The 12,264-nt window shown below is 45.0% G+C and overlaps 1 protein-coding gene and 1 long non-coding RNA gene across 2 annotated transcripts in view; one reads left to right on the top strand and one right to left on the bottom strand.

Annotated features, from left to right (window-relative positions):
• ATP8A2 (ATPase phospholipid transporting 8A2) overlaps nt 1-12,264 on the top strand; it is a 1,320,460-nt gene that overhangs the window by 1,305,274 nt on the left and 2,922 nt on the right. The window contains exon 36 of the mRNA XM_063951698.1: nt 8,583-8,674. Coding sequence (XP_063807768.1) covers nt 8,583-8,674 — 92 coding nt within the window. The remainder of the gene's footprint in view (nt 1-8,582; nt 8,675-12,264) is intronic.
• Nucleotides 10,632-12,264, bottom strand: part of LOC135002868 (uncharacterized) — a 34,849-nt gene continuing 33,216 nt past the window's right edge. Inside the window, exon 3 of the long non-coding RNA XR_010204020.1 lies at nt 10,632-11,473. This is a non-coding gene — a long non-coding RNA (uncharacterized LOC135002868). The remainder of the gene's footprint in view (nt 11,474-12,264) is intronic.

Raw genomic sequence — 12,264 nt, 5'->3', positions numbered from 1 at the left:
AAATGCCAAATGTCCTGCACGGTGTTGGGCTGTAAGCACAACCCCCACCTGTGGACGTCGAGCCCTCATACCACCCTCATGGAGTATGTTTCTGATCGTTTGAGTAGACACATGCACATTTGTGGCTTGCTGGAGGTCATTTTGCAGGGCTCTGGCAGTGCTCCTCCTGTTCCTCCTTGCATAAAGGCGGAGGTAGTGGTCCTGCTGCTGGGTTGTTGCCCTCCTACGGCCACCTCCACGTCTCCTGATGTACTGGCCTGTCTCCTGGTAGCGCCTCCATGCTCTGGACACTACGCTGACAGACACAGCAAACTTTCTTGCCACAGCTCGCATTGATGTGCCATCCTGGATGAGCTGCACTACCTGAGCCACTTGTGTGGGTTGTAGACTCCGTCTCATGCTACCACTAGAGTGAAAGCACCACCAGCTTTCAAAAGTGACCAAAACATCAGCCAGAAAGCATAGGAGCTGAGAAGTGGTCTGTGGTCACCACCTGCAGAACAACTCCTTTATTGGGGGTGTCTTGCTAATTGCCTATAATTTCCACCTGTTGTCTATTCCATTTGCACAACAACATGTGAAATTGATTGTCAATCAGTGTTGCTTCCTAAGTGGACAGTTTGATTTCACAGAAGTGTGATTGACTTGGAGTTACATTGTGTTGTTTAAGTGTTCCCTTTATTTTTTTGAGCAGTGTATATTATAGATGGTCTATAGAAGTGATTCCCAAACTCCTACCCCTAACAGTGCATATTTTCCAGATCTCCTAGTTGGTGCACAGGTGTATTCATTACATGGTGACACATTTTAAAATAGCCACAGGTGGTGATAATTATTTCAGTTATGATACTGAGGGAATCCATAAAACGGTCACATTCACTGCTAGGGTTCCCTTAAGACCCAGTTTGGGAAACACTGGTATACAGTATAAGCTGTAGAAAAGAGTCTTAAAAACAAACTTTTTGTTTCAAACATACTGTACTTATTTCAGAAAAATAACTTACTGCAAGTGACATAAGAACACTTAGTAGAAGAAGCTGCTACCACTGAGCAGGTGCAGCAGCTGCATTCTGTCCCTTTTACTGCATGATGTGTCCTAGAGCCTAGCTACCAAAGGTGCAGGCAGTGCAGCTGCTATGGGGCCCAGAGCTGAGAGGGGCCACTTTCCCTGTCTTAGTTACATGTTTTATATACATTTTTCATCATTGGGGGATACATAGGGGCACTTTCAAACTTTTGTCTTGGGACCTGCGGTATATCGAGTTATGACCTCGGGCCTGCTCAATGTGGTATAAAAAGAACAGGAGGGCATTATAGTGTTACATAATATGAACTGGGGCACTGTAATGTGGCATTATATGAACTGGGGGCACTGTATGACATCATGTGAATTGGGGGTACTGTGCTGCATAATGTTTACTGGAAGCCCTATAGTGTGACATAATTTGAGCCAGGGCACTACCATGGTTCATAAACTAAACTAGGGCACCACTATGGGGAATAACATTAACAACTGCTGCGGAGAGGTGTCTCTCTAGAAGAATTGGGGCAGGGGCCCCTTCGAAATGTTGCTATGGGGCCCCCAAAGTTCTAGCTACGCCCCTTGATGTGGCAGCAGGGTCAAATTGATTTAAATATTACTGCTATTGTAGTCATGCTTATAGCCGCTGACTAGTCTGGTGGGGGAGAGGGGGGATTCCTGTTTGCACCAAAGCCACATAGTCCAGTTTGCACATCTATAGGTACACACGTCTGGGTATTTTGTCTGTTTGAACACTTATATGACCGTAACTGAAGCATGCCAAGAAATGTCCCTTCCTATATAAAGTGAACGATTTACCGCTGCACCTTGTAGTAGGTTGTGCCAGCGCTGCTATGCGTTCTACACTCTATAGGGGTTTTAAGAGAGCCTACAAATATCTGTACAGCCAGGGTTACTTATAAAGAGATTGGCAGAGCTATAGCACTGTAGTTATTAATGTGGGCACACGTTGGTGCACTGCAGAATTTTAAGGGATAGATGAGAGATATTTCTGTGCTTCATCTCTTGATACTACATTTACTGCTCACTAGGCCAGATTCATAGTTGTACACAATCCTGCAGTTGAGCAATTATCATTAGTCTGCGCATGCAGATACAGTTAGTCGCACATGTTGCATGACAGTCTTGTGACACGTTCACAGAGAGGATTGCACAGTGATTGACTGTTGGGAGCCGTTTGGAGGAGTTAACAGGGAGTATCAGCAAGAATGCAGGTAAATCGTCTCAGGCCATGCTGCGCGACCATACGGCTGCCCAGAACTTCGGTAACTGACTGATGTGTGACGAACGCTGCGCCTTTGTACACAGCCGCTGGGATTTGCAAAGCCGCCGTTTGCATCTGTATACAAGCTACATCTACATATTTTCGCACAGCCGCTACATACACATTCCCAGCAGCGAGTGCATGTACCTACATCTCTGACTCAGGCGCACTGTCTTCAGGTCTTTGGGCAGGATATTGGTCTCAGGCCAGGTGACATTTGTAAGCAGTTTATATTTAGACCATGCTGATGATGATTATTATTATTATTATTATTATTATTATTATTATTATTATTTTTTTAAATATTCAGCTTTTTTCTGTAGCAATTCTCTTAAATCTGACAAAATGAACAATTAAATGAAGGTTCTTAATGTTTTGTGTCATCAGCAGCTTTACGTGTAGACAGATAGACTGCAGTGGTGTAAATCTGTTTTGTATTGGTCGTTCCCATACTTTGTATGCTACATATGTAGCCATTATGTTTGCACACAGTCAACACCATAATGTTGACTGTCATAATGTAGACATGTTGACATATGCGATGGGATGTAATGGCGTCCGAGATCGCCAGAGATGTCAGCCGATCTCTGACTCTTTTTTTTTAAAGGGGCAATCACTTACAAGGCAAAACAATGTCACTGATTGCCCCTTTAAAAAAAACGTCCAAGATCGTCCGGCATCACGCACCTCTGCCAATCTCGGACGCCATTACATCCCGCACATAAAGTGTTAATACAGTCGGAATGTTGACAGTAGAAATGTTAGAGTTAAGCTGATAATCGTAGGAGTTGTATTTATAAAAATAAGGCAATGTAAGTGCAGAATAGCTATAACAATAAGAGGATATGTGCAGGGCCATCTTAACATATAGGCACACTGGGCAGCTGCACAGGGACCCACAATTCTAGGGACCTTCAAACAGGGGCGGGTGGTGATCACACAATCAGAGCGGCAAGGCACCATTCTCTACCTGCCTGCAGCCAGACAGTGAATAGCTGTCAGCATGCTGATTGGAGAATGGCTGGAGCTATCCACCAATCAGAGTGCAGACAGCCATTTACTGTATGAAAGCATGTGGAGAAACGGTGGAGGGCCGCAGGATGGGCATGTTATGATATATATTTTTTTATTGGTTTCCCTGAATGGATGGGTGGGGGCCACAGTGCCTTGCTTTGCCCTGGGCCTTCTATGCTGTTAAGGCGCCCCTGGATATGTGACAGCTGTAATATGCGTACGGCATCCATCTATAAAATTAAATTCTAAACCATATATGTCAGTTAGTTTAGTAGAGCTGCATGGACTAGTTATCCTGAACTATCAGAGCTAGGTCAGTTTAAAGGGGCCACAGGGCACGGGCGAGGTAGAAAACTTAGAACTAGGTTAGCATGCCAGTAACATATAATAATGCTCTTCAGCTATAATTATAAAACACAATAACAAAAAAATCTGGAACATTTAACAAATCATATGAGTGACTGCAATCAGCTGCCTGTACTGCTCTGCCGCCTGAAATACTACAGTATGGGGCTGTTTTGTGGACAAAGGAAGATCAGGAAATGAAACACGTTGGAAATTGCATGTCAAATTGATGTACAATATGGCCTTAGGTCTCTCTGATAAACATCTTCTGCATGAATATACAGTACATACAATATCATTAGTATGTGGAATCTTATATTACTTAGAAATGTTCTCTTCCTGATTCATTTTACTGCCTGAAGACATTGAGCAGTTTAAAAGTTTAAAGCGGTTGATATCCCTGTATCAATATCAGCTATATATGTTACTGTACTTACCTGCGCCCCCGGAGACGGAGTTGTACGCTTATTTCTTCAAAGTAAGATTCCTTTCATTAACATGGTCATACAGACACTTTTTCCTTGTTATTTTGGGAATTCTAAACATAATAACAGGCTCTACCATGCTGAGATTTAAGGAAAGTTGCATGTGCACACTTCAAACATCAAGAACACTGGCAATCGAAACAATTGTAATAAACTCTGCTATTTAACACAGAGTACAACTGAGGTTCTTGGCATAGTTTTTGGGCAGAAAATATGGGCCCACCTACCGCGACCAGGTGACATCATCAGGTGGGTCCCTAATATTCCTAAGGTTCCATTTCAGAGCACGGGACCTCCATGGCTAGCCCAACCAGGGCCGGTGCTAGGGTGTTCGGCGCCCTCCTGCAAACTATCAATTTTGCGCCTTTCTACTAATACAAATGTGACAGATCTCATACACAGAGCTGTAACTAGACATTTTGGTCCCGTCTGTCCCCCTCAAGATCCATAAATATAGAGTCATAAAAAAATTACATAATATATAAGGGCGTAAAATAATTATGACGCACAGTGGTCAACATTATTCAAAATTACGCCACACAGTAGTACCACTTATATACATTACACCAGGTAGTGCCCCTTATATACATTACGCCTGATACAGCCCCCTTTTTACATATTGCACCAGGTAGAGCCAGTCACACATTATTCCAGGTAGAGCACCCTTTTACACTTTGCGCCAGGTAGAGCACCCTTTTACACATGCCACTTCCCCCAGCAGGGGGAAGCGCCAAAAATATAGGGGCCACAGAATAGTACCAATTCACATTACACTGCACAGTAGTGTTCGCTAGTCACATTACACCGCACAGTAGTGTTCGCTAGTCACATTACACTTCATAGCAGTGTCCATTAGTCACATTACACTGCACAGTAGTGTCCATTAGTCACATTACACTGCACAGTAGTGTTCGCTAGTCACATTACACTGCACAGTATTGTTCGCTAGTCACATTACACTGCACAGTAGTGTCAGTTTGTCACATTACACTGCACAGTAGTGTCAGTTTGTCACATTACACTGCACAGTAGTGTCCGTTAGTCACATTACACTGCACAGTAGTGTCCGTTAGTCACATTACACTGCACAGTAGTGTCCGTTACTCACATTACACTGCACAGTAGTGTCCGTTAGTCACATTACACCGCATAGTAGTGTTCGCTAGTCACATTACACTGCACAGTATTGTTCGCTCGTCACATTACACCACATAGTATGTCCTTTAGTCACATTACACTGCACAGTAGTGTTCGCTAGTCACATTACACCGCATAGTAGTGTCGGTTAGTCACATTACATTGCACAGTAGTGTTCACTAGTCACATTACACCGCACAGTAGTGTCCGTTAGTCACATTACACTGCACAGTAGTGTCTGTTAGTCACATTACACCGCATAGTAGTGTTCGCTAGTCACATTACACTGCACAGTATTGTTCGCTCGTCACATTACACCACATAGTATGTCCGTTAGTCACATTACACTGCACAGTAGTGTCCGTCAGTCACATTACACAGCACAGTAGTGTCCGTCAGTCACATTACACCGCACAGTAGTGTCCGTCAGTCACATTACACAGCACAGTAGTGTGCGTCAGTCACATTACACCGCATAGTAGTGTCTGAAAAAAAAAAAAGGCTGCTGACAGCGCAGCCAGGGGTCAACCTTACATCAGATGCATCGGCAATGTAATTGCGGATGCATTGGGAGGTGGTGCTGCACATGCTGGGCAGCCTTGCTTTGTGCTGGGCGGCCCTGAGCATGTGCAGAGATGAACGCAGATCCGGCTGCATATTCAACGATCTGCGTTCATCTCGGAATGACCCCCTATGCTAGGTACAGCCTTCGTTCCCTCCACAGTGCGGACCCATTACCTGCAGGAGGTCCCGACTCGGGCGCTGCTCCTCCTCTCCCTTCTCCGCCGGTTTCTCGCAGGCTCCGTTACTCCAATGGCTCTTTAGGATGCTGTCAGTGACGAGGGGGAGGGAGCGGGAACTAATTACTTGGGCCTGGGACTGATGGAGGGGCCCGGAGGGGGCCCTGGTCTGCTACACTCCCACCTTACTGTGCAGCAGCAGTTCTCATCTTGGCAGCACAGCACATACTGCAGTGTGTTGTGCTGCAGTGGGGCAGAGAGGCTGCTGCTAATACTGATCCACTGTGTGTTCCTGTATGGGTGGGTGGGGGGAGTGTGATCACAGTGATCACACTCCCCCCTCGAAATGATCCTGGCTGAGGGCTGGGGGCTCAGGCACTGCACCCACCCAGCACTGTGCTGCAAGGACTTTTTTTTTAAAAACCCACCAAAAGGAGCGTGGCCACGACTCCCGCGATTAGGCCACGCCCCCACCCTCTGAGCAGATCGGTAATCGAGATGTCAGCGGCGCTGTGTGTGGGCTGAGGCCGCACACTGCATACACACTCTGGGGAGGAGGAGGGGGAGGGAGCCGCGCTGCAAGCTGCCAGCGCCACTACCTGTCATCCAGTGTGACAGGCGCAGCGGCAGCTGGCAGCAGCAGGGATGCAGAGCAGGGAGAGGCTGAGCGCCTCTTCAGTTTGGCGCCTCCCTGCACTGCATCCCATGGACGTGAGGTGAACTAAATGGCTCAGGAGGTACTGGCTAACCCCAGAGCCAGAATTCCAGGCAATATATGAGCCAAAGGGTACATCTGGGCATTATACACAGGTGCAGCAGTATAAACTCCTGGAAATTTGGCGAGGTTTGATCAGAGATGTGCGGAAAAGATAGGCAGGGGAGGCACTGCCTCACCTGTCATAGACTTTTTACTCCAGAGTTTTGGCTATAAAAATGATTGGAATAATGCAAAGAAGATATTTCAAACAAATTATTAGTATTTTTCATATACTTTATTCAGTCAAAACTCTGGTTTAAACGTAAGTATGACAGAAAAGGCTCGGCCTCACCTGCCTCACCCCACCGCACGTCACTTCTGCATCACTTTGCTGAGCGGCTTGCGCCGACTCAGCCCAACTGTCCCAGGGCATCACACAATTGAGAAGTAGCAGTGTAAATGTTAGTGTTTCATTAATAAGAGGCTGATCTGCTGCTGTGTCCAAAGATTGTACATGAGCTTCGGTCATCTGAGTAACCCTCAAGTTACTCAGGATGGTTGTGATATTCACACTTCCGAGGACAGTCAATCTGGTCAGAAGATGTAGACATTGGCCTCTGCACACGTCAAACACAGGCTCCAGTTTTTGAGAATGCTGCTTGTTGCCACAGCTCCAAACCACCATAGCATGTCAATCTTACCGTGGCTTAGGGGTCGACCTATTCTCATACCTCACAACTATGGTGGCAGGAGATTCGAGGACACTGCGTTTGCCCAAAAAGTGGACTGAGCATTGGGTGAAAGGTGGCAGAGCCTCGCAGCATCCCCGTTAGCATCACCGTGATGGCGCGCTGAGACTTCTCCGAGATGTTGGGCCGCCCCTAGGTCCTCCCTACAGTGTGAACAGATGCTATGCGCATCTATTAACCCACTGCTCTGCAGCAGAGCCGCGATGACAGTGCTCCCCCCCCCCCCCCAACTTTTCACTGCAGGAATGTCCCGCTGAATGCAGTACAGTTGGGAGGTATGTAATCTGCACATGTGCAGTACAGGTCCTGCACAGGTGCACATGAATAAGATCCATGGGACGGAATACATACTATATCCCGGCGGTCGGGATGCCAGCGGTCACTTGACCGACCACGGCATCCCGACTTTGAAGAGCCCGTCATCGGAAGGGGTAAGTATTTCTACCCCCCCATCTCCTACAGTAACCCTTGGGGAGGGTCCCCCCTAGTGCTTAACTCCCCCTTCCCCCGGGCCCGGGCCCGAACCCTAACCCGTACCCTATACTCACCTTCGGGATGTCGGCTGTCGGCAATCTGGCGCCGGTGCCCTGAGTGGTGTCAGGGATTCCAGGGTCGGTCACATGACTGCCGGCATCCTGACAACTGGGTTGCTAAACGCATCCCCTTAGGACAGCAGTAGACAGTAAATGTAATAGTGTTAAATGTGATGGCAAAATAAATTGTACAAAAAAAAAATAATTAGCAGAATAAAAATCATTTAAACTAAAATTTGGAAATTGTTGATTTTGTGTTTACGACGTAGAATTTGTGAGAGCTCTAGAAACCCTATATGCTATTGTACTATTTTAGTTTTTGACAAGTTAAGAAATACATTTCAAAAGACACATTGATTAAGCTGTTTTTGTCTTTGCCCTGGCATTAGTTTTCTCCTCCATTGATGGGAAATGTGCCTGCCTTATGTAGTTTCTCTTGCTTAACAAAAAAGCCTGTAATCTTTGTGTCAGGCCGCTGCCGCCTAGTAAGAAGAGACCATTTCACATTTTAAGCAGCAGCTGTTTCCGGCCCGGTTGACATGCACTGAAAGTAATGTTTATTTGATCTCATTGCAGCTTGAATGAACGTGACCACTTGTTGAAGAGACTTGGCAGAAAAACCCCTCCGAGCCTCTTTCGTGCTAATTCTGTCCAGCAAAGTGTAACGTGTAAGTATGTGAGGGTAAATAATACGGCTGGCTGCTTCCTGCGGACAGGTGGGGATTGGATTTTAATTAAAGTGTGCATCAGGTAGACTGGTATCTGAGCAAGCTTTAACTGAAAGACTCAGGTCTGAATAGTGATCACTATCTGACCCCAGAGGAAAAGTAGGCTTAGTGTAACAGGGTAATGTCTGTTTTCTTGTGTTTATAAGGAGATAAATACATCCTTCTTCCCTCAGGCAATGGGTACATTAGTTTGATAAATGTCATTTACCATTGATTTACTAAACAGTTCCAAAGTACATCCAGCCACACACAGACTGATCCTGGCATTCGGCTGATGGAAACATCTGTCATAGGAGCAACTTTGTAAAATGACTGTTGATAGTTTAGTCCTCATATGACTGGAATATGACGAGCAAAAAAGCTGTGAAGTTGGCCATTTACCTGCAATGGAGGCAGCCATTTTAAGGCTGTATTTCTTTTTGTTGAGAACGCAATTGACTAGGATCCAGTAACTTCACAGATGCTTGAAGCCCATTGTGGTGCTAAAGGTTCTTTACGTTCTAATGATATCCTATGTCTTTCCATTTCACTTGTCACACATGTATGATGAGAATCATACTCCCGACAGCGGTACTCTCAGTAAGTTGCACTAAAGAGGCAGGGCCATCTTAAGAAAAGTTTCTCATGATGAGACTACTAAATAATTTGCTATAGTTTCGGTATGGAAATAGTCATTTTTAGAACATGTGAATGTGCTGACCGCAAAAAATGCTCGGAAGAGCCGAGTGGGGGTTCTGGGTGTGTAAACCAGTAACAGACTGGTCTCACCTGAGCTTCTTGCTCCACAACAGCCGCACCCCTCAAATAGGTGGTTGACCCACTATTGGAAATAAAGCACTGTGGGACAGATGTATTAAGCTTGGAGAAGTGATAAAGAAATGATAAATGGAAGGTGATAACGCACCAGCCAATCATTACTGGTTTGAAAAATGACAGTTACGAGCTGACTGGCTGGTGCATTATCACCTTCCACTTATCACTGCTTTATCACTTCTCTAGGCTTAATACATCTGCCCCTGTGAGAGAAAGGTTTGTCAAGTAATGATTGGCTTTGTCAAAGGTGTGTTTAAAGTGGACACATTGCTTTTGCTATACATTTATTCCAGAATTGCATTTTATCTGTTTTCCATGCCACCATGCTACTGGCACTGTATGCAAATGAGATGTATCAGTAGACATAGTCATTATATATGTTGCTAAAAGGTCCATTTAGATTTCTTATTAAAGGTCAGTAAGATGCTTCTTCATATGAACATTCCTACAGCTTGCTTCATAAAATTTACCCTGGGGTTTCTGATGAATGTTGGAGATGCAATGCTGTCATAAGGAGCCTCCTTCTTATTTGGTGGCAATGACGGAGCTTAATCTTTTTTAGCAATCTGTTATCAAATGTCCAAAGTTGATTCTGGGGGGATGTTCCGGGACCCAGGTTTCCGGCTACTTAATCACTCCAGCGCTCCTTCCAGCTTCTTATACACCTCAATAATGCTGCAAAAGCCATGCTACTGACCCTTTGGAAATCGCATTCCCCTCCATCACTGAAAGACTGGTTTTCAAAAATTTATTTTCACATGGCTATGGATGATATCATAACATTTGCCACTGGTCGACATACTGACTTTTGTGCTACCTGGTTACCCTGGCCGGAATTCCAGGAAACTTCTCAATATAACTCCTATCTCTGTGGCCTCTAGAGTGTCCTATTCTATTGTGTTATTAGTTAGCCTCATTACTTGCAACTAGGCCTTGCAGGCCTAACTTATTGTTTTTGCCATTGCCCCATGGCTCTTCTCCCTCCCTCCCATCTACCCTTCCCAACCCTGCTTTTTCCCCTCCCTTATGTTTCTTGTTGTTCATAACCTCACTTCTTCTTTCTATGTTAGTTCCCCCCCCCCTTCTTAAATGCTATATCTCATATAGGGTTCCTGAAATATAGAAGGTAACTGCCCTGAGTCATACCACCACATCCTTCTGTCAAAAGACGTATTATTCTATTATATACTAATGGCAGCCACACAGCAGACCGTAGTAGAACATCCAGCATGTAGCCATGCGTGCACCAATTACAATTGCATAACTGCTGGAAATAGGTAGAGTAACTGTCACTCGAGTCCTTATATCAATTTTTGGACACTGCCATCCTATAACCAAGCTGAGATTTTCCAGTAAAGCTGGGAGAAAGTTGCAGGAGTCATTTTCTGGGGAGTCAGTAACACAGCCGATATGACAGTTGCTAGCAGCTGGAGATGTACATTTTTCTGTAGAACAGCATAGAACAGCACTGCCATAGTCCCATAAAGGCACTTACCTTCCTGTAAGATAGGTGACTTGTGTCTTTAAGCCTCAAACATCTTAGAGAACACTGGGTGATCCAAGTTGTGATGACAAAATTAGTGTCCCCATATGGATTATCCCACAAACTTGCTGCCAGGAGAGGCGTCATTAAATCATGACCGCCTCCTCTTTCCATACGTTCTCTCTCCAGCTGCCAGAAGGGAGATATAAAATTAAAATATACAAGCTGGCCTTTGGGAAAACATATACATGGGGGCATTTTTTGCTTTTTCTCCATTCATGATAAGTAGCCTAAGTGTTCTCCCATACATTGAACCAAGCCAACGTTTTATTCAGCGCATTTTCCACATTTGGCTTTAATTTTATCGAGATGCAAGAGAATCATTCCATGCCCACTGTATTCCAGAGCGATAACTGCGATATGCAGGATGCGATGTGTTCAGCCTGGTAAGATTAAGAAATTCTTTAGTTGGAAAAAATCTACGGACAAAAAAGTTGCTTAATTCTGCTAAGTAGTAAATGCAGCTACAGTGTGGTGTCTATTAGTCAGAATACTTGGATAAGTGGAGTATCTGTAACCAGAAACAAGGTGCCTAATATACACTATAACATGTGTAACATAACCTTTGTCTGTCTCCTCGATCCTTTTGGAAATTTCCCTCCTCACTTCCTTGTATAGCAATGCTCCTCAGAGTTAGTCATGGCCATTGGTGGGTTAATCATTGATGGTACCATTGATGGTCAACCTCGTTGGTAAAACACTATCCACTGGGGAACCATCAATGGTTTCTACCACTGATGGTCATCCTTGCTCTATTACTCACTGGGCTATGGGTCAATCATAGCATGGGGCTGAGGCTTTGTGGGTCATATTGACTACTCTCCCAGAACCTGAAAGAGACTCAAGATATTTGGGGTTATCAATCACACATTCCTAGAGAAGTGGGCAGAATTGGGAAATTAAAATAGGGAATCCCACAGACTTTGAGGAGGGAGCGGGGCCTAGTGATGCATTTCTACAATTGTGAATTTGTTCCAATGATGGACGGGGCCTAATGATGTGACTAGCCTGCCCCCATCAGACAACCTCCTGCATCTCCTCTCCGGAGTATGTTTGTAGGGGCATTGGGTTGCGGAGCTAGGCTCCATGTCCCGCTGCCAAATAGGACTGTAGGAGAGATAAGTCATCATGTCTTTGTTTATGGCATTGCCTTCCTCATTCCCTTATGTTACAA

Source organism: Pseudophryne corroboree, chromosome 2, assembly GCF_028390025.1.
Source record: "Pseudophryne corroboree isolate aPseCor3 chromosome 2, aPseCor3.hap2, whole genome shotgun sequence".
In the NCBI taxonomy this organism is placed as follows: domain Eukaryota; kingdom Metazoa; phylum Chordata; class Amphibia; order Anura; family Myobatrachidae; genus Pseudophryne; species Pseudophryne corroboree.
This window is presented reverse-complemented; position numbering and strand designations above follow the sequence as displayed.